At 49.1% G+C, this 25,414-nt stretch overlaps 1 protein-coding gene across 1 annotated transcript in view; it reads left to right on the top strand.

Moving 5' to 3' along the window:
- Nucleotides 1-25,414, top strand: part of ntng1a (netrin g1a) — an 85,621-nt gene that overhangs the window by 25,517 nt on the left and 34,690 nt on the right. The window contains 4 exon segments of the mRNA XM_062521388.1: nt 9,625-9,760; nt 9,763-9,858; nt 9,861-9,952; nt 9,954-10,264. Coding sequence (XP_062377372.1) covers nt 9,625-9,760; nt 9,763-9,858; nt 9,861-9,952; nt 9,954-10,264 — 635 coding nt within the window.

A 25,414-nucleotide genomic window follows, 5' to 3' on the forward strand; every position in this document is an offset into this window, starting at 1 on the left:
CACTTTGATTATCATTATTATTGCTCTGCCTTTGAGCTTTGCCTCTTTGAAAAACTATTAATGTTGATTTCATTGTGTTCCAACTGATTTCGGAGCGCTGCAATCAAGGCGTAGCGGCATAATAACAAAATGCGAAAACATTTGTTCTGCTCAGAATAAAAACGTTCTACTTCACTTGGCTCCGCTTCAAGGTTTCTTTTCCTTTTCCGTGGCGCGGAATGGATTAGAATGGAGAGCTGTGGAACTACGGAACTTAAACCACGTTCTGTGGAGCTTAAGTATGCTGAACACATTCCTAGTAGGCAACGTTCTCTGTAGATGTGCGGCGGTGCACCCTCATGCATGTCTGAGCAGTGACTCTAACCAATCTTATTGGATGCTAAGGTGACACGGCACGACACCTCCACAAATCCGAATCCGCGCGGAATTGGCTCGGCGATATTTGAGTGAGATATGCTGCCAGGTCAAGGTGACAATGAGAAATGGTGAAGTGACTGGCTTGCAGTCTCTACCCCTCACCTCCAAAAGGCAGGGAGATGGAGGGAGAGAGAGAGAGAGAGAGAGAGAAAGAGAGAGAGAGAGAGAGAGGGAGAGAGAGAGAGAGAGAGAGAGAGAGAGGAAGTTTAGTCTGTCTGTCTCAGTATCAAATCGCAAGGGGATTTATTACTGAAAGGACCATGTGGAAAAGTCCATTCTTTATGGGGTCGGCTGCCATAGAAACGGCTGGGCTGCATAACACAACTGACAGTGAGCGAGTAGTGTGTGATTTACGCGTTTATATAACCACGCCGGACTTCAGGTCAGGCACTGACCAAGCCAGTGAGTGAGAACAGACAGTAAACGAAGTAGCAGAGGTATGGTAGTATAGTAGTGAGACATGGGAAAAGAGATAAACACAAAAATATGATAACACAGTAGCAATCAGTAACAAGCAATCAGTTGGTTGATTGATTGTTTGATTGTTTGATTGATTGATTGATTGGTTTGGCCGTGATTGCTGTGTGTGGTAACACTTGGAGAGACACATACATATGTGAACTGGTTTTAAGTGTTTGTATTTAAGGATTGGACATTGGATCAGTGTGGTGGGCTGTTTGTGTCCAGCGTCAGGGTTTGCATTATTTTTAGTTTATGCTTTTTTTTTGTCCGTTTATTTTCCCTTCCGCATCCTTAAACCAACAGACCCAGTTTAAAGTCTTCAATGCAGTAAACCTACTTTGTAATGGTTCAGCGAGTGCCACTAAAACAACACCGCTTCTCTATCTGGCACAGGGGGATGAAAGATGAGTTCTAGCCAAGGCCACGGAGGGAAGAATAGGTTTCTGTCGCCGTTGTTGTTGCCCAGGCAGCTGACATAATGACTGTAGCCCAAAGTGGCCGACAGTAGGCTGCAAGGCTGCAGGGCTTAGAAGGCGGCCGAGGAGAAGGACCCTCACCTCGGGCTTGAGACGTCTGCACTCTTGTTATTGTGAAAGGAGCCTGAGCGGGGGGGAAAAGCGGGGATTGAACCACTGACCTTGTTAGTGCTAACCAAGCATGCCTGCTACTCCAGGCCTCCTGGCTGGATACAAAAGGGATCGGGCTGCTAATGCCGCCGCCGCGGCAGTACCGGGGCCCGTGTCCAACTCCCAAGAACCTGTCCGGAGAAATGGCTGTGGCGAGCCAAGCGAGTTGTTACAAAGGGGGCTGCAAGTTCAGATGCTGGCCTTAAAACGGGGCAGTGAGTAGTAATACTGGCACACATGGGTCGTGAGTGAGTCATGGTCATTTCAAGCTGGACTTTGTACACACACACAGACACACACACACACACACACACACACACACACACACACACACACACACACACACACACACACACACACTGCATGGAGGAGGGGATGAATAAACCACTGCTGTAATATCTGACTGGACCCTTGAGGCTGTTTCTATTTATTTTTGTTATTCTCTACCCACCATCTTTCTCCTCTTCTCCCCATGTGACCCTCCCTCACCCTCGGAGGAGCTGGATGGGTTAATTTACGAGCGAGCGATTTGTTTTGTTTTATTTTGTTTTGTTTTGTTTTTGTTTCTAGTGGCTGTATAAACACGACCTGCTGTTAGCTAAAACACGTCATGTATAATTCACCATAGCGAGGCTCCCATCCATAATTCAGCAGGCTTGTTGGTGTAATGATGTGTGATGATTAAGCATGGCGAAGAGGTATTAAAAAAACGTCGTACAGTGTCATGGTGAAATATACCGTCTCTCTCCCTCCGTGAGGAGATGGCCTCTTCACACTACCTCCAGGTCCTTTTTACAGCCAGTCCCTTGGGACTCCTCAGCAGCCAAGGGCCTCTGATGGGTGGTGTGTTTGCTCTTGAGAAGTGTGTGTGCATGTGTGTGTGTGTGTGTGTGTGTGTGTGTGTGTGTGTGTGTGTGTGTGTGTGCGAGTGTGCGGAGATGGTTTGTAGATTGTTTTTAAGCCTCATGAAGTCCACAAATCACAGCGCGGTGGCCTTACGAGCGTAACGCCGTTAGATTTACACAGCGTCTCGCCTCATAACCCGGCGCTGCTCCGCGCGGATCGGCCCCGGGCCTCGTGCCGGCCCCGCGCCGGCCCACCACCGGCCCTGCGGCGATCTGCTCATCCCGCCACAAGTGCTGCTAGATTGCTATCGAATTTCCCTGCCGCTGAACTCCTCTCGCGTGCGCGCACACACACACACACACACACATGCACGCACACACATTTATTGACACACATTTACACATGCACACCTCTACACACACACGCACACACACACACACACACACACACACAAACACAGTGTATTTCATCAGCCTCTGCTCTAAAGTGGCCGATTCGTCTTTCATCTGACACTCCAGAGGCAAGGGCCAGGCTTGTTATCGCCATGGAAACTAAGATAGGTGTTGGCCACGGTATTATAGGCAATGATGGCATGATGGCGAAGAGAAAATCAGAGGGGATGAGTGAAGGATCTCGCACCTCCCTCCCCCTCTCCCCCTCTCTCTCTCTCTTTCTCTCTCTCTCTCTCTCTCTCTCTCTCTTCCTCTATCCATCCTTCCCTCTTTCTCTCTACTGCTCCTCTCCCCCTCTTAGCTTACCACCGTGTAGACCTGGTGACCTCTGTGCGACCCTTGTTGGTTTTTTTTTTTTCTTTTTTTGTGAAAATGCAACCGTAATCCCTGGTCGCGCTTGGTGCGGGTGTCCATTACGCATTGTAATATGCACTCCATCATTGCAATATTCACGCACTAGCAAGGTTAAGCTGCCGAGTCATTGTCTCCGAGCGGTGGGGAAGAGATCTCTCAACAGGTGTTAACAGGAAACAGACAACGAGATTGAAAAAGGGTGGGGGGTGGAGGGGGGGGTGGTGTAGGTGACAGGGGCCGCAATCTCTTCTCCGTCCGAGGGCTTACTCAAGCTGCAGACATTGGGGTTAACTAGCAGAGAGGGACAAGGGAGGGGGAACTACTGTCCTCTGTTATTATTGCACCAGATATGGATATCTATAATATGGGTGTCATCAGAAATCTGTTTGTTTTGTTATTAGGTGTGATGCTGGAGAGCTTGTTTGTGTGCATGTGTGTGTGTGTGTGTGTGTGTGTGTGTGTTTGTTTGTGTGCGTGTGTGTGTGTGTGTGTGTTTGAGTGTTTGATGGAGAGAGGGAGCGTGTGAGTATGTTCCCGACATTGTCCATGAGCGTACATGTAATCTCCGTGTGTGTCTGATTGTTTGTCTGTAAGGAGGGGCAGAGAGAAAGAGAGAGAGATTGTGTCAATCCATGAGAATAATATCTGTCTGTGTGTGTGTGTGTGTGTGTGTGTGTGTGTGTGTGTGTGTGTATGTGTGTATGTGTGTGTGTGTGTGTGTGTGTGTGTGTGTGTGTGTGTCTACGTGTGTGTGTGTGTGTGTGTGTGATTGCATTAGTCAGTGTGATGTGTGTGGAGACAGAGGCAGCTGAATCATGCAGTCCATGGCCAGCAGTGACCTCTCTCAGACGGAGGCATTTGCATATGAAACAGAACAGAGCAGCGTCTCCGCACGCGCCCGCCAGGAACACTGAAAGCCATTACACCCGGGGATATTGCCACCACCGCCACCGCCCGCCACCGCCCGCCTGCCCGCTCGCCCGCCCGCCTGCCCGCCTGCCGATGCGCCGCCCAGATAGCGTGTCATATTTTTCCATCTTGATAAAATTAAACGGATCAATTTCACTGCACCATGTCTTAGGGAAGGGAGACAGGGATGGAGCGGAGAGAGAGAGAAAAAATAACTGGCTGAATGTGGCGGAGAGAAACGCATTGTGTGTGTGTGTGTGTGTGTGTGTGTGTTTTTTTTCTTTCTTTCTTTCTCTTTTTTTTGTGCGATGATGTAGGGGTGAGCGGAGAGGAATTGAGGCTAACTGGACTTGGCCACTTTATTTGCACCTCGGCACCAGTTGGTTATGCTGTCAGGTCTGTGTGTGTGACGTGCTGCGTGTGCAAGTGTGTGTAAGTGTGCTTGTCTGTGTGTGTGATTGAAAGAGTGAGAGAGAGAGAGAGAGAGAGAGAGAGAGAGAGAGAAAGAGGGGGGAGAAGAGGAAGGATGGAGAGAGGGAGCAATCTGTGATCTGGGTTACAAGTCAGAAACATCTGTCACACAAAAGGATTTGTTTGATTGGTTGGGCCCATACATCAAGCACTGCTGTCAGCCGCCGGTGAATTTATACTCCCCCCAGTCGCATCCTCTATCAGCACTCACGTAATGTGGAGGCCCGGCTGTCAGTGGGGAAAGCCATATCTTATTCACTTTAAAGCTAGCCACGGCCAAAACAGCAGCCCAGGGCGTAGGGAAGGGCAGCGCTGGCTACTCAATTATAGATGGATTCACTCATGACATGCGCAGGTTTTCTCTTTCTATCAATCTCATATCTTCCCTTTCTCTTTCTCTCATTCATTATGCTCCCTCTGTTCTCCCTCTCTCTTACTATCTCTCTCTATCTCTCTCTCTGCCTCTTTCTGTCTCTCTCTCTCACACACGCACACACACTCTCTCTCTCTTTCTTTCTCTCTATGTTCCTGTCTCTTAACTCTCTGAGGTATTTTAGTGTCAACTTTTATCGTGACAATTTATTCAGGTTCAGGTTCAGTTCAGGATTCTATATCTGTGTCAAAGAAGTTTCCCAAAGCAGGGGAAAAAAAAACAACCTCATTTAGAGCAGAGATTTCTGCCGGGGGTCAATGTGAAAGAGCGGAATTTTTGTCTTTTTTTTCTTCCCGAACAGATGAAAGAAATAAACGGCGGTTTCGGGCCACATCAGACATCTCCTCTCCTCTGGGCTGGGATTAGATGAATTGCATCATTAGTCGTGTGCCTCGTCGCCAAAGCGTTGTGTGGCCACGCGTGAGAAGCGCACTTTGCATTGATCTGAAAAAAGCAACAGAACAAAAAGCAAACACCATTTGTTAGTATGGGGGAAAACAAAGGGGTGAAGAGAAGAGAGAGAGAGAGAGAGAGAGAGAGAGAGAGAGAGAGAGAGAGAGAGAGAGAGAGAAAGAGAGAGAGAAAAAGGGGTGATGACGGCTGTGATTCATAAGGTGAGGTCTCTCCTCTCAGTCAGTGGGTGAAATTGTCCAGAACCGAACGTTGTTAATGGCGATGACGAGGCCGGGATTACAGTGGCCTCCCGTTACAAAAAAAAAAAGAAATAGCGTCAGGAGAAATATTCATCCTTCTTTCATGGACCTGCCGCACTCTGCCAGTGACACAGGCGATTGGATTAACCTAACATGCTTTTGGGAGATGGGGAGGGGGGGGGGGGGATGTGGGGGCGCAGAAATGTCATTAGCGTCAGTTTTCATGAGAGCTATACGCACCAGTGGCTCCAGTCATCAGTAGTATGCATGAACACGTGACTCAGCTGATTCAACCCACCCACCCCCTCCAAACACACACACACACACAGTCTTCCTGCAGTCTGCCAGTGGTGATCAGATTAGGATTAATAGAAACATGGCTGATAATTACGGCCGTGCTCCAGAGCCAGTGGCAATGTCAATTATTACAACGTGCTCTGAACCATTAATTCTCTAATAGAGCACTCAGCACCATAAAATAAAACAGAACTTTGCCATTGATTTTCTATGGCTCCATTCAGTAATGCTATCTCCCTCTCCCCCTCTCCCTTCCTCTCTCCATCTCTCTCTCCCTCTCTCTCTCTCTCTCTCTGCTTGTCCACTTCCCTACCCTTGGCTTCTCTTTTTCTCTCTCCCTCTCTCTTTCTCTCCTCTTTCTTTCCTTCTCTCTTACTCCCTCTCTCCCTCTCTCTCCTTGTCCACCTCCCTACCCTTGGCTTCTTTCCCTCTCTCTCTCCTTCTCCCTCTCTCTTGCTCTCTCTCTCTCCCTCTCTTCCTCTCTCCCTCTCTCTGCTTCTCCATCTCCCTTCTTCTGCCTTCTCTCTCTCTCTCTCTCTCTCTCTCTCCCTCTCTCCTCCTCTGCCTGCTTTGCGGTAGCCACAGAGCCTATTGATCACCATAAGGCAGTATTTTGTTGTTAAATGAGTACTGGAAGTGACTGTAATGAAAGGGTCTAACCCGGGCGTTAGTAGCTATCCCTGGCTGCCAGGTGCAACACAGCACATTTTTGCCTCCTGCCAAAGAAAATCAATAAGGATACATCTTTGTCTGATTAAAAATGGCCGCTGCGAAATGTGTGGAGGGGCTATTTTGGAGCCTTTTCTTCTAGGCTGTGCCAGATAAATAAGCTAAATCAAATCATGACCCTTATTAAAGATATTGCTTTAAATAAATCGCCGGGTACTCTGTAACACACTGCACTGTCCCGTGCTTGCTTGCTTACTGCCTTACCATAATCTGCCAATTATTTCCCTCTAATTTTAGCCATTAATTTGGCAATGACACTCTGCAGATACCAGTTAAGCTTCAGCAGTATAACAGAATATTGAGATTGAAAACAGAGTGTTCCTCCCTCCCTCCACCTTCCCCTCCCTCCTCTCTCTCCCTCACTCCCTCTCTCTCTCCCTCTCTCCTCCCCATTCAGTCTCTCCCACCTCTTTCCCACCTTTCCCTCCCTCCTCTCCCCTCCTCTCTCTCTCTCCCTCCATCCAATTCCCTTCACAAATGTGCGGCCATTAGACACACATAGTCATTTCTCCAATGCCCAAAAGCTAAAAGCAGCCCCTGAGCAGCGGCAGGAGCAACAGCCGCAGCAGCCCCTGAACAGATGGGAGGTAATGGCAACACTGCCCTCTTGACTGTGACATCCAACAAGACCCGAGCCCAGCTCTGCTTTGCTCTCTCTCCCCTCTCTCTCTCTGTTTCTCTCTCTCTTCTCTCTCTGCCATCTCCTCGATGGCACCCCCCCCACACACACACCGAATCACACACACACACACACACAGAGACTCACGCACCCCGATGCCCCCCCCCTCGTCGGGTTCAGCGTGTCCGGCCGGCGAAGAGGGCTGTGGGGGATTGAGGGGGACAGGATATTAATGCCACTCGCCGAGAGTTAGAAGGCTAAGTGGCGGGCGGAGAGGCGCTTCATTGTCACCTTGCCTTGGAGGACAGGAGGGAGAGAGACGGAGAGAGACAGAGAGAGAAAAAAAAAGTGCAAAAAAAAAAAAGCTTATTAACTGGGAAGGGCTTTTTTTTCTTCTTCTTCGCCTTCTTCTTCTTCTTTTTTTTGTCTTCTAGCCTCAGCCTCTCTCGCTCTCTCTCTCTCTGTTTCTTTCTTTCTCTGTCACTGCTATTCTGTCAGGGCCTTGCTCTCTGTCTTTTCATCCCCCACACTCCCACACACACACACACACACACACACACACACATACCTACACACACCTCTCTCTTTCTCTCTCTCTCTCACTTTCTCTCTCTCTCTCTCTCCCTCTCTGTCTCTCTGTCTCCCTGCATCTCGGCACACTTCTCCAGCCTTCTTGATACTGGTGCCACACGGAGAACCTGACATTTCCCACCTAATGAAGTGGCGGATTATCTTGTCCTGATAAATTGGAAGCTCGTACTTCTTGAAAGGTCCTTGCTGGAGCGCTCGGTAAGGAGCAGATCAGAACATGCCGGCATCCAGCTCGGGGAATTGTAGAACACAGTGGCACGATGATATGTGGCGGTTCCGATGCTGCTGAAGGGGGTTCTCCCCGACCCTTTTCTCCCTCGCTATCTTTTCTCTTTATTCAAGTGAAGACGGGGGACATTAATCAGTGGTCCCGGGTCTTGGCACAGGGCTTTGTCAGTCAAGGTGCCTCTGTTAGGCTGTTGCTACTAGAAAACCACAGGGAGGGCAAGGGCTCCAGTTTCTTCTTGTGTGTTTGAGTGTGTTTGTGTGTGTGTGTCCGTGAGTGTGTCTGTGTGTGTCCGTGAGTGTGTCTGTGTGTGTCCATGGGCGAGTGTGTGTGCGTGTGTGGTGTGTGTGTGTGTGTGTGTGTGTGTGTGTGTGTGTGTCCGTGGTGTGTCTGTGTGTGTCCATGGGCGAGTGTGTGTGTGTGTGTGTGTGTGTGTGAGAGAGAGAGTGTGTGTGAGAGAGTGTGTGTGTGTGCGTGCGTGCGTGTAAGGATATGCGTGTGTGTGCCAGGGTGTGTGTGGGAGCGACCCTCTGACTTTGATCCGCGTTACCATTATGTTTCTTGCTCCCCACGCCATTTGCCAGCGAATTAACACAAAGCACACCTCTGGGCTTACGCCACACACCAGTCCCTTTACATCAAGGCCCGCCTTTATGCAAAAGAGTCACTTCCTCCAAAAGAGCGCCCGAGACGACTAGTCGTCATCCGTCAGCCGCACTGACCTTCAGATATTTCCCGCTCCTAATGAGCGGTTTCTGAGCAGCTCTTCGCGAGCGCTCCCGAGACTTTTTTCCCCTCATTGACTTGTTTTTATAATTGCCGAAGCGATATAACTTAAAAAGGGGGCCGAGCGCGGCGCGCGGGGCTCTTCATAAATCATGCGGCGGAATAGAATATGCGACTTAAGTGCGAAGCCCCGACTGACTTTCAGTTTTACAGTCTGTGCGAGGTGGTGGTGGTGGTGGGGGGGGGGGGGGGGGGGGTGGTGGGGGAGCTAGGCTGTTACAGCCCAATAAAAAATTGATGTGTCTCTTGGTGTGCTATAACTTCAGCTCATCTGGATGCAGCGAGGGCCACAGCTGGATGTGGCGGTGGCTCTCCGACCACTACATCACTTACATGTAAAACGATCCCCTTATCACTTAGGCCAAAGGGCTGCTTTACAATGCTGAGTCCTCAGATAGCAGTCTCTTAACCTCAGCTGTATTTGTGTGTGTGTGTGTGTGTGTGTGTGTGTGTGTGTGAGTGTGTGTGTGAGTGTGTGTGTCTGGGTGCTTGTTTCTGTGTCTGTGTGTGTGTGTCTGTGTCTCTGTGTGTGTGTGTGTGTGTGTGTGTGTGTGTGTGTGTGAGTGTGTGTGTGTGGTGTGTGTGTGTGTATCTGTGTGTGTGTGTGTTTTAAGAACTAGCAATGGGGAGTAAACGGTTGTCCTATTCTCACAGCTGGAGACTTGTGATATGTCTGATCTCTTATTTACAGCCTCTATGTGTGTGCCCCCCCCCCCCCCCCCCCCCCCCCCCTCTCTGTTGTGTCTCTCACAGGAAAACCCCTACATGTGCAACAACGAGTGTGACGCCACCACGGAGGAGCTGGCCCACCCGCCCGAGCTGATGTTCGACCTGGAGGGCCGCAACCCGTCCACCTTCTGGCAGTCGTCCTCCTGGCGCTTGTACCCAAGAAGCTGCTGGTCAACATCACGCTGTCCTGGAACAAGACCATCGAGCTGACCGACGACATCATCATCACCTTCGAGTCGGGCCGGCCCGAGCAGATGATGCTGAGAAGTCGCTGGACTACGGTCGCTCCTGGCAACCGTACCAGTTCTACGCCACCGACTGCCTGGAGGCCTTCACCATGGAGCCCAAGACCCATGCTGGACATCTCGCAGACCACGCTGCTGGACATCATCTGCACCGAGGAGTACTCGCGCGGCTACGTGTGGAAGAACGACAAGACGGTGCGCTTCGAGATCAAGGACCGCTTCGCGCTGTTCGCCGGCCCGCGCCTCCACAACATGGCGTCGCTCTACGGCCAGCTGGACACCACCAAGAACCTGCGCGACTTCTTCACCGTCACCGACCTGCGCATCCGGCTCATGCGGCCGGCCACCGGCGCCACCATGGTGGACGAGAACAACCTGTCGCGCTACTTCTACGCCATCTCCGACATCAAGGTTCGCCGGCAGGTACGTACGTCGAGTTTTTGGTGCTTACGGTCACGAGAAGAACGACCGACTGGCTGACCCCGAGGAGGTTAAAGCAGTCGAAACGTTACTGATGCAGACATAACAGTGTGATACTAGCATAACATTTTACAGTAACCGAAGTGTGTGGCTATTCACAATTCTGTAGCCTCTAACCGTATTCATTGAGTGTGCATCCGTTCTCTCTTTGTGCCATGGTTACGCTTACAAATATTGTCACAGCACTGGTTACAGAACCCAACCGAAAGTGCCGTATTCAGTTTTTAAAAAATCCCAATTCCAATACAAGGAATATGAGGGGTAGATTGGTCAGTTGTATTGCTATTTGTTTGTTTTTGGCTCGTGCAGACAAGGGAAGGGAAGAATAAGTGTGTGAAAACCCAGAAGAGTATTTTTTTTCATTAATTTGTAAATGCACTTGGACGTGGCAGCTATTTTCCACCCAGACACAGAACGCGGCTTGCAGAGTAGAGATGTCGCATGCATCTATTTCTCTTCTCCCGGTGACAACCACGTCCAATTTCCTGCTGCCTCACTTGGCTGAATGCTACTGTTAAATAAGATTTGTTGTCGAACAGTGGTCTGTGCTGTATGCTGTCTTTAGAAGACATAAGACTACACATGCGCACGGGTCTTTATGTACTGTGCAACTGGCACAAACATCTGTCACGATTTAAGACTAGCAGTGGCACAGCCAGAACTCTCAAATCTAACGCTCTGAAAATGAGACGTATTCAAAAAAGATGGATTTTCTAGCACAAACATTTATTTAATTATTTTTTAAAAAGTCCAGCGTTGTTTTGACACTACAGCACAACACAGAATAGAAATATTTCACCAATTATATGTGAAATATGACACTAGGCAGCAGTTAATTGCCTCAAAGTTTGGCTCTTTTCTTAGTTTAATTCAGAAAGAGTGTGGGGCTCTGGTCATTTTACGAGTTGATTGACAAAGGCCGTTAACAACAGCACTAGACAGCATAGGTCACAATAACAGATTTTAATTAAGCATCTTGCTTCCTAATGTCCCTGCAGACCTGTAAATTGCAAGTCACTGTGCCCAATCTCGCCACACAAAACCCCTCCTTATTTATATATTTTACCGGGCTTATTTATTTATTTGTTGTCATAATGTCTCTAAGATTGCTCTTCAGCCGATGCTATTGAGGGCATCATTTTACAGTGTCTGACTTTCAATTAACCAAACGCGCTGGAAGAAGGAGTCAGGAAATGAATGCGTAATTGTCTCTATTTTACATGCTGGATGATCACAGCACAATAGAGGAAGGAGCGGCGGGTTTCTTTTTTTCCCCTCTCTTCTCTCGCGCTTAATTGTCTCCCACCTCCACTTGTACTGCTGTTAATGCACTGGTAGGCAGCCGGCGAGCCCTTGTCCAGGGAAACTCCCTCTGTTCCTCGGGGTGCGTAATTGAGCTTAGAGCGGCAAAGCGGAGTTTGGGGAGCGAGGGGGAGTGGAGTGGAGTGGAGGAGTCGGGGAGTGGGAGGATGGGGCGCGGGGGCGAGGGAAGGGGGGGGGGGTGTCTGTCTCTTTGAGCTCTGAAACTCAGAGGAAGGGAGAGAGAGAGAGAGAGAGAGAGAGAGAGAGAGAGCGGAGTTGTAAGTGGCCTGTGGGAACAGGGAGAGAAGCAGGCATGGCGAGTGGATGCCATATTGTGCGGCACGGACCAGATGTCTCGCCGCAGCGGGGAGGCCAGGCATTGACAGTCAATAACAGATTGGATGTTTGAATTACTGATTATGGTGTGTGTTTTTGTTGGGGTGTGTGTGTGTGTGTGTTTCTCTGTGTGTGTGTGTGTGTGTGTGTGTGTTTAATTGCGTGTTTATGTGTTTAATTGTGCGTTTGTGTGTTCTCGGGTGCTGAAGTGTGTGTGTGTGTGTGTGTGTGTGTGTGTGTGTGTGTGTGTGTGTGTGTGTGTGTGTGTGTGTGTGTGTTTGTGTGTGTTTGTGTATGCATATGTGTGAGTGTGAGTGTGTGTGTCTGTGTCTGTGTCTGTGTCTGTGTCTGTGTCTGTGTCTGTGTCTGTGTCTGTGTCTGTGTCTGTGTGTGTGTGCATGCATGTGTATATGATATATATATATATATATATATATATATGTCTGTGTGTGTGTGGGTGTGTGCGCGCATGAATGTGTGTGTGTATGTGTGTGCTTATGCATTGAATACTGAACACAGGCTTGTGCATCTGCGCTGCCAAGCGTGGCAATAAAATATGGGATGTTTCGATGACAGCACCACTGAACATTTACATTCATAAATTTCATGTCACTCGTCAAAGTGATCCCTCCATTGGGGATTGGTGATTTCCCAGATTAGTGGACTCGTTTTTTTTTCCACACGGATTTCCCCCCCCTCCTCCATCTTCCTCTTCTGAGGACGCAGTCCCATGTCCCATGTGTCTTCCTCTCGCTGCTCGCTGCTCCTGCGTTCATTGTTCACTTCTGCTGTTAATGTTATTCTTCCCACACAGGGGCTTGGATGTCACCTATCCCCCCATGGCGAATCAGTGTTTGGTCTGTCTCTTCTCCTGTGCAGTGTACACAAGCCTCATAAGCTCCTTAACCCTGAAATACAATTCTGCCAGACAGTGCGTGAGAGACTCAGGCTCGGCAGGATGGATGGAGTCTGGGTGCTCGGAATCCAGTATAATTCACTGGACCTTCTGTCTCTCTCTATCTCTCTCGCTCTCTGTCCCCTCATCTCTCTCTCTCTTTCCCCTCATCTCTCTCTCTCTTTCTTTCTCTCTCTCCCTCTTTCACATATCCCTCTCTCTCTATCTCTCCCTCTTTCTCTCTGTCTTTCTCCCTCTCTCTCTTTCTCTCTCACAAACATTTCCCCCCCTCTCTCTTTTTTCCATCATTTCTTCTTGTCTTTCTCAGATTTCTCTCTCTGCATTTCTTCCTCTGTCTCTCACTGCTCACGATTCCTGTGTCTCTTCAGAAGGCTGATTTGGTGGGGGTGTGTGGGGGGGTTTGTTTCAGAGTCAGGATTGGCTTTTACATAAACGTGAAACAAAAGGACGGCTCTGTGGCTACATAACGCAGTCCACAAACTAGGTCAGTGTGAAGGGGGGAGAGAGTAGTGTGGAGTAAAGGTTGAAAAGTAGACCTCGGGTCTCCACTGTGTTTGTATGCAGACCGCAAGCTGCATACTGAAAGTTGTTGTCTGTGAGAGGCGTGTGAATTATTAATGATTACACTGCAGTCCATCAAGGCTGGGGACACAATCAAAGGGACTGGGAAGTTAATGCTGAAAAATATATATTCCATAAAAGGCATGTGATTGTTTGTAATCGCGGGGAAGGCAATTGCTTAAATTTTTTGGCGTCCGTTGCTTTGCATTGTGGGAAACTGAGGAAAGGGGGAAAAGGGGAAGAATGAGGCTCAGAAAATTGGAAGTCTGGAGGCGAAAGACATAGAGAGAGAGAGAGAAAGAAAGAAAGAAAGGGAAAAACCTTGGAGGAGAGCACATTTTTTAACAATGAGTGGTGTAGATGGAGGAAAGCACATTTTCTAACAAGAAGTGGTCGATCCCATCCACTCCCCTCTCCATTCCTCTCTCTCTCTCTCACTCTCTCTCTCTCCTCATCTCCTCCTTGCATTTCCCTCTCCCTGTCTCCCCTCTCTGTGCTGTGCTGTGCTGTGCTGGACCCCCACCCCTGGGCTGATCAATAAAGGGTAATTAAAGTGAGGGAAATGCAGACTCCTGACGGAGCTCTCTGTCTGTCGCAGTCAGAGTCTGTCTCCTCTGACACACTGCTGTCCCCTCAGTCACTCTCTGAATTATACATGGGAGCGGCACTGCCACACTTACCCCCCCTCCCAACCGCCACAACCACCACCACCAACCCCACCACAAACACCCCTCCACCCCCTCCCAGCCCGCAGGAACAAGTGAGGACACTAACCCCCAGACCCCACCCCAACCCACTCCCGTCCGCATTCGCTCTACCAAAGAGTTCTGAGTTCTGAGAGCGCTCGAAGCAGCAAATGATGTTTTTCAAGAAACGTTTGCCGTTCCCGTATATACGCCAGCTAAGGCTGAGTAACGCTGACACATCTTTTTGTATGACTGTTGTCGTTTCCAGTTGTAATTCATGTTGATCCAATAGAGTATCATTTTAATGTCCTTTGTGGAGAGGGTAAATTAGGATCATTTTTTAGCTCCCGAAGCCGCCGTCGTGAGATATTAATCTAGCATGGGATATATCTAATTTAGCTGATTTAGATAAGGCTGATAAGACAGGAAGGGGAATAAAAAAAAGTCTCAATTTTCCATCCTGCTCACTGCAGCTCAAATTCAATTTCCCTGGCCGGCATTTACACAGCTCTGTAACATAGCTGGAGGAAGCAAAAGAGTAAACACACACACACACACACACACACACACACATATATACACACACAATATCTCTTACACATACGCGCGCACACACACACACACACACACACACACACACACACACACACACACACACACACACACACACACAGCAACATCAACAGCGAGCATTAAAAAGTGTTTGGGCTGCAGGTGGATAGGTGATTCAGTTGTTTTGGGAGGCTGGGAATTGATTAGACTTCTCTCCCCCTCTCCCTCAGTTCCCAGACAGCATCCTGTGGCCATATTAAACCCAGTGCTCCCTCCCCAGGCCCATATCTTTCCCTCTCTCTCTCTTTCTCCCTCTCTCTCTCCATCTCCCTCTCTTTCCATCTGTCCCTCCCTCTCTCTCTCTATTTCTTTCCTTCTCTTCCACATCTCTCTCCTTTTCTCTCTCACTCACTCTCTTCCTCCCTCTCTCTCTCCATCATCTCTTGTCTATTTCTCTGCTCTTTTCCCTCTCTCCCCCTCTCTGAGCGAGCTCCCTCAGTATCTCTGAAACAGCACCTGGCAGAGTGGGCCTGCAAGGGAAGCCCGGCCTCTATTAACGAGGCTGGAGTCAGCGCCTGCCCCTGGACACACCACACCACACCACACCACACCACACCACACCACGGCAGAGCAGAGTAGAGCAGATAGGACCAGCACACACACACACGTGCACTGCACACACATGCACACGTATGCACACATACACATACACAAGCACACACACGCACATACACACACGCACACACACACACACACACATAATATTACACACACACGCACACACATGCACACACACACACACACACATACAGTTACACACACACACACACACACACACACACACACACACACACACACACACACACACACACACACACACACACACACACACACACACACACACACATGCACATGCACACCCGCATACACTCCTACCGCAGAGGTAGATGCAATTCAGAAGTGTTATCAGCCAGCCTGAGAAAGGTGGACAGTGTGTGATTGTTTCCGAGCGCTGGGGCGAAATGGCCACGTGTGCGGTGGTCTAGTCTGACGGCTGGATGGAGTTGTGTGTTACCTTTAGAAAACAGGAGAAAACAGGGAAAAACAGACAGGCCATTTTCAGAATGAGCGCTTTTCTGCCGGCTCATTTCCGGTGCGAGTAGTGATTGTTGTGAGGGAGTGTGGGGGGTATTATGCGGAGCAGAGAGGGGATGAGCGGGGTTTGTGTGTGTGTGTGTGTATGTGTGTGGGGGGGGGGGGGGGTGTGTGTGTCCACTCTCTTTCTCTGAGGAGGAGGGCTGTGTTACGGTGGATGGGTGATAATGTGATAGATGTCTTAATTGCACTTCCTCAGTCCAGGAGCTGGCGTGGCCTGAGTATTCAATCTACCCTCCCACACACACACACACACCACCACCCCCTCCTACCCACTCACCCACTCACCCACACACACACACACACACACACACACACACACACACACACACACCCCACCCTTCCCTTTTGGCCCAGTGTGAGATATTGAGGGCGCAAGGACAGATAATCTATTTGTGCTAATTTCAGGGTTTTCTTTTTTTCCTCCTCATCTTCATCCCCCCCCCCCACCACCACCACCAACACCAACACCACTCTTTTCCTCTCATCCTCCTCCTCCTGCTCTTCATCCCCCTTTGCTCCTCCTGAATAACTCATGTGGCGTACCTCTCCTGTCCTACACCTCACACACACACACACACACACAGACGCGTGCGGCCTCCTCCTCCTCCCCCTCCTCTTCCTCCTCCTCCTCCTCCTCCTCTCTCTCATTCCACCGGCGTCCCGCTCGGCCATGCTGTGGTCGGCACTTTGAGCCCCTGGCCATCATCAGCACATTTGATTAGTCTGGTCTGGTCTGGTGCCTCAGCAGAAAGACCACCTGTCTAGCATCTCGCTTCAAAAGCCTAACCGAACGTCCTGCAATGTCTTCTTTTTTTTTATTTATTGCATGCTAATCTTGTCATCCTCAGAGAGGTGAGGAGAGCATGTTTCATCTTGTGTACTGTTATACTCCATCTCTTTTGTAAGCGAAAGGTTTCATTTTACTGCAGATATTTCTGTGTTCTAGTTAGAAGTACATGAAAGTGCAGGACTATGATATGTGTTTTTGAGGAGAAAATCGATCAACTCCATGGCAGAACATTATCCTACTTATTTCTGCCCTTTTTTCTAAGTATCCTATTCCATGTGACCTGTGTGTGGTGTAGACATATGAAGGACGTACTGTAGCATGGCCCTCTACGAGTCTTCATAGTCCAGGCACAGGGCAGTGGTGGATAAAACAGAAGTCCACCGGGGGGGGAGTGGAGATGATGTCTAATTACCGCTCAGATTGATTCTCGCACGGCATTCATCATCCCATCACCTCATTATCCACAAACACCATTTCCATATGTCAACTTTGGGCGAAAAAACGATTTTGTGTGGGAAAACACACCCTTGACCAGCTAGATCTTTCAGGCGGCACGGCTACTCTATTCCTCTGGGCGGGGAGGGGGAGAGGGGGAGGGGGAGAGGGGGGAGGGGGGTGGTGGGGGTGGGAATTAGCCATACATCCCCTCCCTCTCCATCTGACTAAATTTCCCACTCACTTCCACACACACTACACACACTCACACGCATACACACACACACACACACACACACACACACACACACACACACACACACACACATACACACACACACACACACACACACACACATACACACACTACACACACAGACACACACATCTGAAGTCCACACACTTGGGAAGAAAACAGTGAAAAGTCAAATCTGCTCCTCAACTTCAAAGGCAGCATTAGCTGAAGGTGGAAGATTTGTGTGTTTAAGGAGGAACGTGGGTGAAGGATTTAGCTTTGCACCTGCGGTACTGCGGTCGGGGGTGCTCCCAGGCCCGCTCCAAGGATTAATAACACACACACACTCACACACACACGCACACACACACACACACACACACACACACACACACACACACACACACACTCACACACGCACACACACAGACACGCACACACACAGACACGCACACACACACACACACACACACACACACACACACACACACCTTCTCCACTCACTCGCCTCCTTCTTTGTGATTGATAGTGCTCAAGCAGTCAGTCTGTTGGGGCATCTGAGGCCACAAATCTCCGCCGGCCACCGCGTCCACTCCATCTGCATCTGCCACTCGTCCTGAACGCCGCTGACCTTGACTCTTCCTCGACTTCAGCGGCCTGATTGCCGCCGCCGCTGTCACCACTCTCCTCCCGTGCCGACTTCGCTTTGATCTCGCTCTCCCCGACTCTCATTCTCCCTCTCTCTCTCAATCTCTCTCTCTCTCTCTCTCTCTCTCTCTTTCTCTCTCTCTCTCTCTCTCTCCCTCTCTCTCTCAATATCTCTCTCTCTCTCTCTCAATCTCTCTCTCTCTCTCTCTCTCTCTCTCTCTCTCTCTCTCTCTCTCTCTCTCTCTCTCAATGTCTCTCTCTCTCAATCTCTCTCAATCTCTCTCTCTCTGTCTCTCTGTCTCTCTCTCTCTCTCTCTCTCTTCTTTTCTTTTCTTTGCCACCAGTGTCAGGAAGACTGAGGCAGATTCAGTGTCTCGAAAAACACAAACTCAGAATCTCACTTCTCTCGCGATCAGCCCTTTGCCTAGTTCTCAGTCAGTATCTGCCTCCTTGTCTGTTTTTTTTTCTCCCTCTCTCCTTCACCTTCTGTCAGTGGAACATGCTGTACTGGGGTGGGGGGGGGCGAGGGGGTTGTGTTCAATAATTCAATAACACACCGCAAGGTATCATTGTAAATAACAGGGGGAACAGCCCAAACCCGCCAATGTTTGTGCAAAGCAGAAGGGAATAAGGAGGATTATTTCAGTTTTTTTCTCTCTCTTTTTTTTTTCTTTCCGGTGCTGTGTATTACTGGGAGTCTGGTTGCTAAATAAGACTGGATAGCATGGAACAGATTGTGATGCTATTTCCTGTATTTCCTGACTGCCTGCCTTTTCTTTGTCTCTGAGTTTGGGTGCTGCAGCTCCTGCAGTCATTTGGAATGAGTGTTGATGGGGGAGCAGGACAGGCAGCATCACTCTGGGCGATGGGAGCTGACATGCCCATCCCGGCTACTGTACGTCTGGAAGGAAACCTTTTACAAGTGGGGCTCAACAAGTCGCCAGCAGTCACACTAGCCCAAACACAGACATGTCCTGTAGGCTGCTCTCTGACTCTCCTCTCTCTTCTCTCTCCTCTCTCTCTTCTCTCTCTTCTCTCTCTTCTCTCTCTTCTCTCTCTCTTCTCTCACACTCCTTTTGCACTTACACTCTATCTACACTTGTTCTATCCCTCTATCATGACTCTTCACCCTTTTTGGGGGGGTTTCTTCTCTCTATCTCTCTCTCTCTCCCTATCTCTTCTCTGTCCCTTGCTTTTCCATCACGACTAATACAGACACCAGATGAATCTGATCAGACCCCCTGGTCCTGGCTGCCCACCCCATGCCCTCCCCCTGCTCCTTCTGGCTCTCTCTGTGTGTGTGTGTGCACCACACTCCCCATCTCTAGCTCCTGCTCTACCACTGTGCTACCTCTGGGTGTTTGTCTCTCTGTCCCTGAGGTTGTTGATCATGCTGTGGCACTCCCTGATCCTCTCTCTCTCTCTCTTTCTCTCTCTCCCTCATGGTCTCTCTCTTTTTCTCTCTCTCCTTCCCTCACTCCTCTCTCTCTCTCTGTCTCCTTCCCCCACTCTCTCTCTCTCGGTCTCTATCTGTTTCCCCCCCTCTCTCTCTCTCCACCCCCCCTCATGGTCTCTCTCTTTTTTCTCTCTCTCCTTCCTTCACTCTATCTCTCTGTCTCTCGGCTCTAATTGGATATCCACTGCCCTAACACCTCCGCGAGCAGTACACCTGTGAATCACAAAGGAGCAAGTGAAGGAAGGAGAGAGAGGAGACGGAGGGAGGGAGGGAGGGAGGGAGGGGGGAAAGGACAGATAGAGAAGGAAAGAGAGAAGGATGCTGAGAGACAAGGGGGCAGATGAGGGTGAAGAAAGAGGGGGAGACAGCCAGAGAGAAACAGAGAGAGAGAGAGAGAGAGAGATGGCTGCAGAGGGTATGTTGGGCTGCACAGGAGCATAACACACCATGGTATCTGTGAGGCCCAGCTGGCAGAAGCCGCTCACTCTGCATATGGCTGCCGGCAACGCACGTCCGCTCTGCGCCGTCTTTTCTCCGCTCTCTGGATGGAGGGATGGAGAGAGAGAGAGAGACAGACAGAGAAAGAGAGGGAGAGAGGGCTATTTTGAGCGCACTACAGCAGATGCGTGTCACATGCCGGCGTGTTCCCTGCCAATCACGCGTCTGCTCAGATGCTTAATTAGTTCTCATTAAACGGGTGTCTTGGATTGCGCCTGCCATTTTCTCTCCTCCACCAACCCCCCCCTCCACGTTTTGTTGTTGTTTGTAAATTATTGATGAGTGATTGGGATGCCATCGAGACAAAAAAAAGCTCCCCCTAAGGGTACAAATATGAAACACACTGAAATGTTGATTTCCCATAAATCTGCTAAATTAGTAGATTAAAGCACAAATGCTTGTCTCCTTATATGACATTGCTTGCTTGATTAATATTTAATCATCTTCAGACTATGCACAGAGGAAAAAGCCCAAGTTTTTTTTTTATTTTTTAAACAAAACCTTGAAATTCATTTTTAAAACATTTTTAAAAACACTCCACATCATCTTTTTTAAATAAACAATTTGATTTTCAGACACAACAAAGGTATCTGGGGCACAGCGTGTCTGCAGAAGAGGACTGACAGTAGAGCATGTCGGCCTCTCCTTTGGATGGGCCATGTTTGTAATGCCCCGTCAGTGTTTGGGCCTCTGCAGTTCCACTCCACTAGCTCCTCCAGAGGGGCCGGGCTCTGGTTAAAGACAGACAGAGAGAGAGAGAGAGAGGGAGAGAGGGAGGGAGGGAGGGAGGGAGGGGAGAGAGAGAGAGAGAGGGAGAGAGAGAGAGAAAGGGCACAGAGAAAGATAAAGCAGGAAGCACATACTCCTACCACTGGTCTAAAATATTTATAAGAGGAGCTGCCAAAAGAGAAACCAAAATTGCAGAAAAAAAGTTGTGATCTCTACACACACGCATACACACACACACACACACACACACACACACACACACCACCAACGCACTCACACCCACACCCACACCCACACACATACACATACATACACCCCCACTCACACACACACACACACACACACACACACACACACACACACACACACACTACCCATTTTTGCTTGCACCAACCACTCTACAGACAAACCTAGGGCTTGCTTTCTTTCTTGCTTTCTAACTGAACCCACAGCTAGACAGGTATATAGAGGGGAAGCGGGATGTCATTTTTCTCCTATTTCTCCCGTTGGTTGGCGCCAACCCTAAGGAATAAACAGAGGCAGGGAAACATATCAACCTTCCAGCGATGCTTGAAGACGCGCGGAGCGCCAGGCATTTCATTGTGCTGGGAAAGCAGGCCTGTGGGAATGAAATGACTCTGTGTATTCTAATAACACTATGAACAGTCTGGAAACCCCTCGAGGCAGGCCTGATTACCAGCCCGAGACCACACACACACACACACACACACACACACACACACACACACACACACACATTCACACACAGCCATTTTGTCATGATTCATTGTGTGATTTCCCAAACAGCACTTTTTCTTTTTTTTTTTTTTACTGTTATTCATTTTTGAGTCAATGAGCACAGAAAGGAGAATACCAAGTAGATGTCTGAATGAATGCAGCGGCGAGTCTGCTGATGTTTTTTGTTTTTTTTTCCTTCTCCGTATTCTCACCCTGTTGCATTTCATTGTCTCTCACCCACTTCTCTGTGTTTTGGCATCTTCTCCTCATCATGTCTGTATCAATATGTTTGGAGTCGTACGAGTCTTAACCTGCGGTCTCATATAGAATAGCAGCTTCAAGGCTAACTCACTGTTGTTGTTCTTACAGTTTTGGATAGAGGTGGGGAATGTTGATGAAAGAGAGAAGGGCACTGCGAGCATTGATTTTTCTTTTCCCGTGATTTTTTTTTTCCCCTTTCCGCCGCGTCGTTCCGTGATGTGTCCGTGGCATAAGTGCAGTGCAGGGATGCGGCGCGGCACGCCGGCCCTGCTTGGGATTCCGTAAGGATCCGGTGCTCCTCACGCCAGAGAGCAGGACAGGGCAGGAGAGGAGAGGAGAGGGTGAGGACAGTAGGGGCAGAGGAGGGCAGGTGACGTGCGCAGAAGAGTGGATAGAATAGAGTAGAAGGAGGTGAAGAAGAAAGGAGAGGGGAGGAAGAGGACAGTAGGGGAGAGGAAGAGGAGAGGATAGAATAGAGTAGAAGGAGGTGAGGAAGAAAAGTGAAGGGGAGAAGAGAAGAGGAAGAGGACAGTTAGGGCAGCATGGTGTCATGGTGTCCACCTAAGAACCTAAGAAAAGATACTGTCATATAGACACAACCATGTAAAGGCATGTGTGCTTGTGCGTGTGCGTGTGCGTGTGTGCGTGTGTGTGTGTGTGTGTGTGTGTGTGTGTGTGTGTGTGTGTGTGTGAAAGAGAGAGAGAGAGAGAGTATGTGTGTGAAAGACACAGGAAGAAGATGGTGAGTGTGATATTGTTTCTTCCATGTGTGTTTTTATGTGTGAGTTGGAGAGTCCAGGTGTGCTGTATGTAGACGTGAGGGTACGTGCTTCTGTGCGTCAGAGTAGGCTGTGCTGCGTGCGTGCTTGGAGTGAATCAGCTGTGTTGGTTGTGTGTGTGTGTGTGTGTGTGTGCGTGCTGGCCCTATGTGTGTTAGTAGTAGGTTGCATCCTGAGTGGTAGAAGTCTGTCAGTAGTACTCAATTATTACATTTAGATGTCAGAGTTAAGTAAGACTTAGCAAGAATGCAAGATTAAGTGCATCTCTGATGTTGTTGCTGTGTGTGTGTGTGTGTGTGTGTGTGTGTGTGTGTGTGTGTGTGTGTGTGTTGTGTGTGTGTGTGTGTGTGTGTGTGTGTGTGTGTGTGTGTGTGTGTGTGTGTGTGTGTGTGTGTGTGTGTGTGTGTGTGTGTGTATGTGTGTGTGTGTTTGTGTATTGCTATGTGTGTGTGTGTGTGTGTGCGTGCGTGTGTATTGCTATGTGTGTGTGCGTGTGTGTGTGTGTGTGTGTGTGTGTGTGTGTGTGTGTGTCAGTAATAGGTTGCATCCTGAGTGGTGTGAGTCTGTCAGTAGTGGGTAAACACGGCCTGGTTCCTGCAGGTGGACCAGCGGGCTGCACATGTGAAGACTGCCAGTCCTGCACGTCTCGCTCCCTTCAGTCGGGGCAACTCCCTCTGATCTGATCCTATCTCTCACACATACAAATCACACGGCACACACACACACACACACACACACACACACACACACACACACACACACACACGCCGCCTCAGATGCCTCTTTTTCATCCAGTGGAGACGGGGTGGCTGGACATAGACAGACAGACAAGCAGACAGACAGACAGACAAGCAGACAGAGAGACTGACAAACAGACTGGGTAGACAGACAGAGACAAACAAATCAGACAAACCAGACAGAAAACAGACTGACAGACGGGGAAAAAATAAGGGGAAAAATAGCTGTAATTTCCCTTGTTATACACAGAAAAGCTGAAGTCTGAGGGGATCATTAAATGGACAGAACACTAAATGGGTGAAGAGAGATAGACAAAGAGAAATGGAGAGATGGATAGAGTGAAAGAACAGGTACTACACACAAGATGGGAGCAGAGCCGGATGGGAGCACAGCTGGAGAGTACTTCAAAAATTCAAGTCTGTAACGCTTGCCTACAAAGTACTCCCCGGCTCTGCTCCCACCTATCTGAATGCCCTCATACAGGCACATGCTACCACACGACCGTTGCGCTCCTCAGCCGAGCGACGTCTAGCTCTTCCACCAGCACGCTCAGGCCAATCCAAACTTTTCTCATCTGTCGTTCCTCGTTCATGGAACGCACTACATCCCTCTCCATCTTCAAAAAGCGTCTGAAAACCCAGTTCTTCAGAGAACATCTCCTCTCATAGCACTACTTACAACTAGTCTTGCTTATCTTACGGACAATTGCACTCATTGATGCACTTACTACGCTCATTGATGCTCTTATTGTGGTTGTTGTTTATTGTTGTAAAATCTGTTGTTAGAATTGCTCTGAAAAGCTTAAAAATGTTTTACCATGTTGTAAGTCGCTTTGGCTAAAAAACATCAGCCAAATGTAATGTATGTACAGTATAAGTATAAGTATATGTAAAGATACTACACAGAAAATATCTGCATTGTGTTTCTCAGTGGGAGAAATGGGACAATGAGATGGTGGTGATATACAACACAGCTATGTGAGTGGCCAGTTAGTGGACCTCATGTGCCGTGAATGACAAGCCAGACCAGTGAGCTCTGAATGGCAGGCTAGTGTAATCCAGTGTAAACCAGTACAGAGTTGGGGGGTTCATTGCCTAAAGCCAGAGAATGACCTTTTAAAAAGCGTAAGAAAGTGACTGAGGAAAAAATCCAAGGGCTCATGTCATTCAGGCCTGTTCAAAGGGGGGCTTCAGTGTTTAGAGGGATTTCAAACTGGAATGGAATCCATTAAAGAATTTCAGTTTAGGGCATCAAACTTAAGCTTGGCTGTGAGAGAGAAGACGAAGAAGAAGAAGGAAAAAAAACAAGTCCTGATCTAGTTTAATTTTTTTGCTCCCGTCACAAAAATGAAAGCGAGAGAGTCAATGAGCGCAGTCGGGCGTTCTCTGAACGCTTCTGTGCTCACATTAAAATAGTCAATTTCCTCCATTGTGCCTAAGTGGGCATAGAAAAGGAACCCAGCCTTTGTTTTCCCTCCTCTCCCCTTCTCCCCCTTTTTTACTGTTCTCCGCCTGACTTTCTGTCTTCTCTCCATCATTTGGTTGAAGGAGCACATTCTATGTTCTTGGTTGGCCTACTTCAATTAATGGTTGAGCCTTCTGGCCTTGTAAAGGGGGGTGGGGAGGGAAGGAGGGGGGTCCCCTTTTTGCTTTGAGGCTTTCCTCACCTCTTACCATCACCTAAATGACCACTGAGGCTCTACGCTAATCCTCTCCCTGACCTCTCTCTCCCCACCCCATCCAGCCGGCCACGGTGGCAAGGACGTCTCAATGTTAGCATAGCCCAGAGCTATCATACACACACACACACACACACACACACACACATGCACACACACAACGGGAATAAACCCATGCGCAGACAGCAGCAGACGCGCACACACACGTAACTAAAGACCATCTTCTCTGCGCTTTAAAAAAAAAAAATTGTGTTTTGGACGCAGTCTGTTTACTCGAGATCCGTCTGCGGAGAGATTTGCGGCGAGTAAATGCTTAAGTGGAGACTGTTTGGCTCCTCTTCGCCCAAATCTGGTGTCTGTGTGGGTTTTTTTTTTCTCTCTGTGTCAGTCTGTTCGCGGTCGCGACGGCTCACCGAGCGGGGCGGGTTTAGACGAGACGGATGAGCGATGTGGCTGGTCCGCTCGGCTGGAGGCTGAGCACTGGTTGGCTCGCGACCTCCGGCACATCTGTACCTTTCGAGGAGATTGCGCTGATGGATTATGGGCCTTTAATCAACGCAGGGAGGGGGGAGGCCCCGGCAATCTAGGTCTGG

This window comes from Sardina pilchardus, chromosome 19 (genome assembly GCF_963854185.1).
Source record: "Sardina pilchardus chromosome 19, fSarPil1.1, whole genome shotgun sequence".
Lineage (NCBI taxonomy): Eukaryota > Metazoa > Chordata > Actinopteri > Clupeiformes > Clupeidae > Sardina > Sardina pilchardus.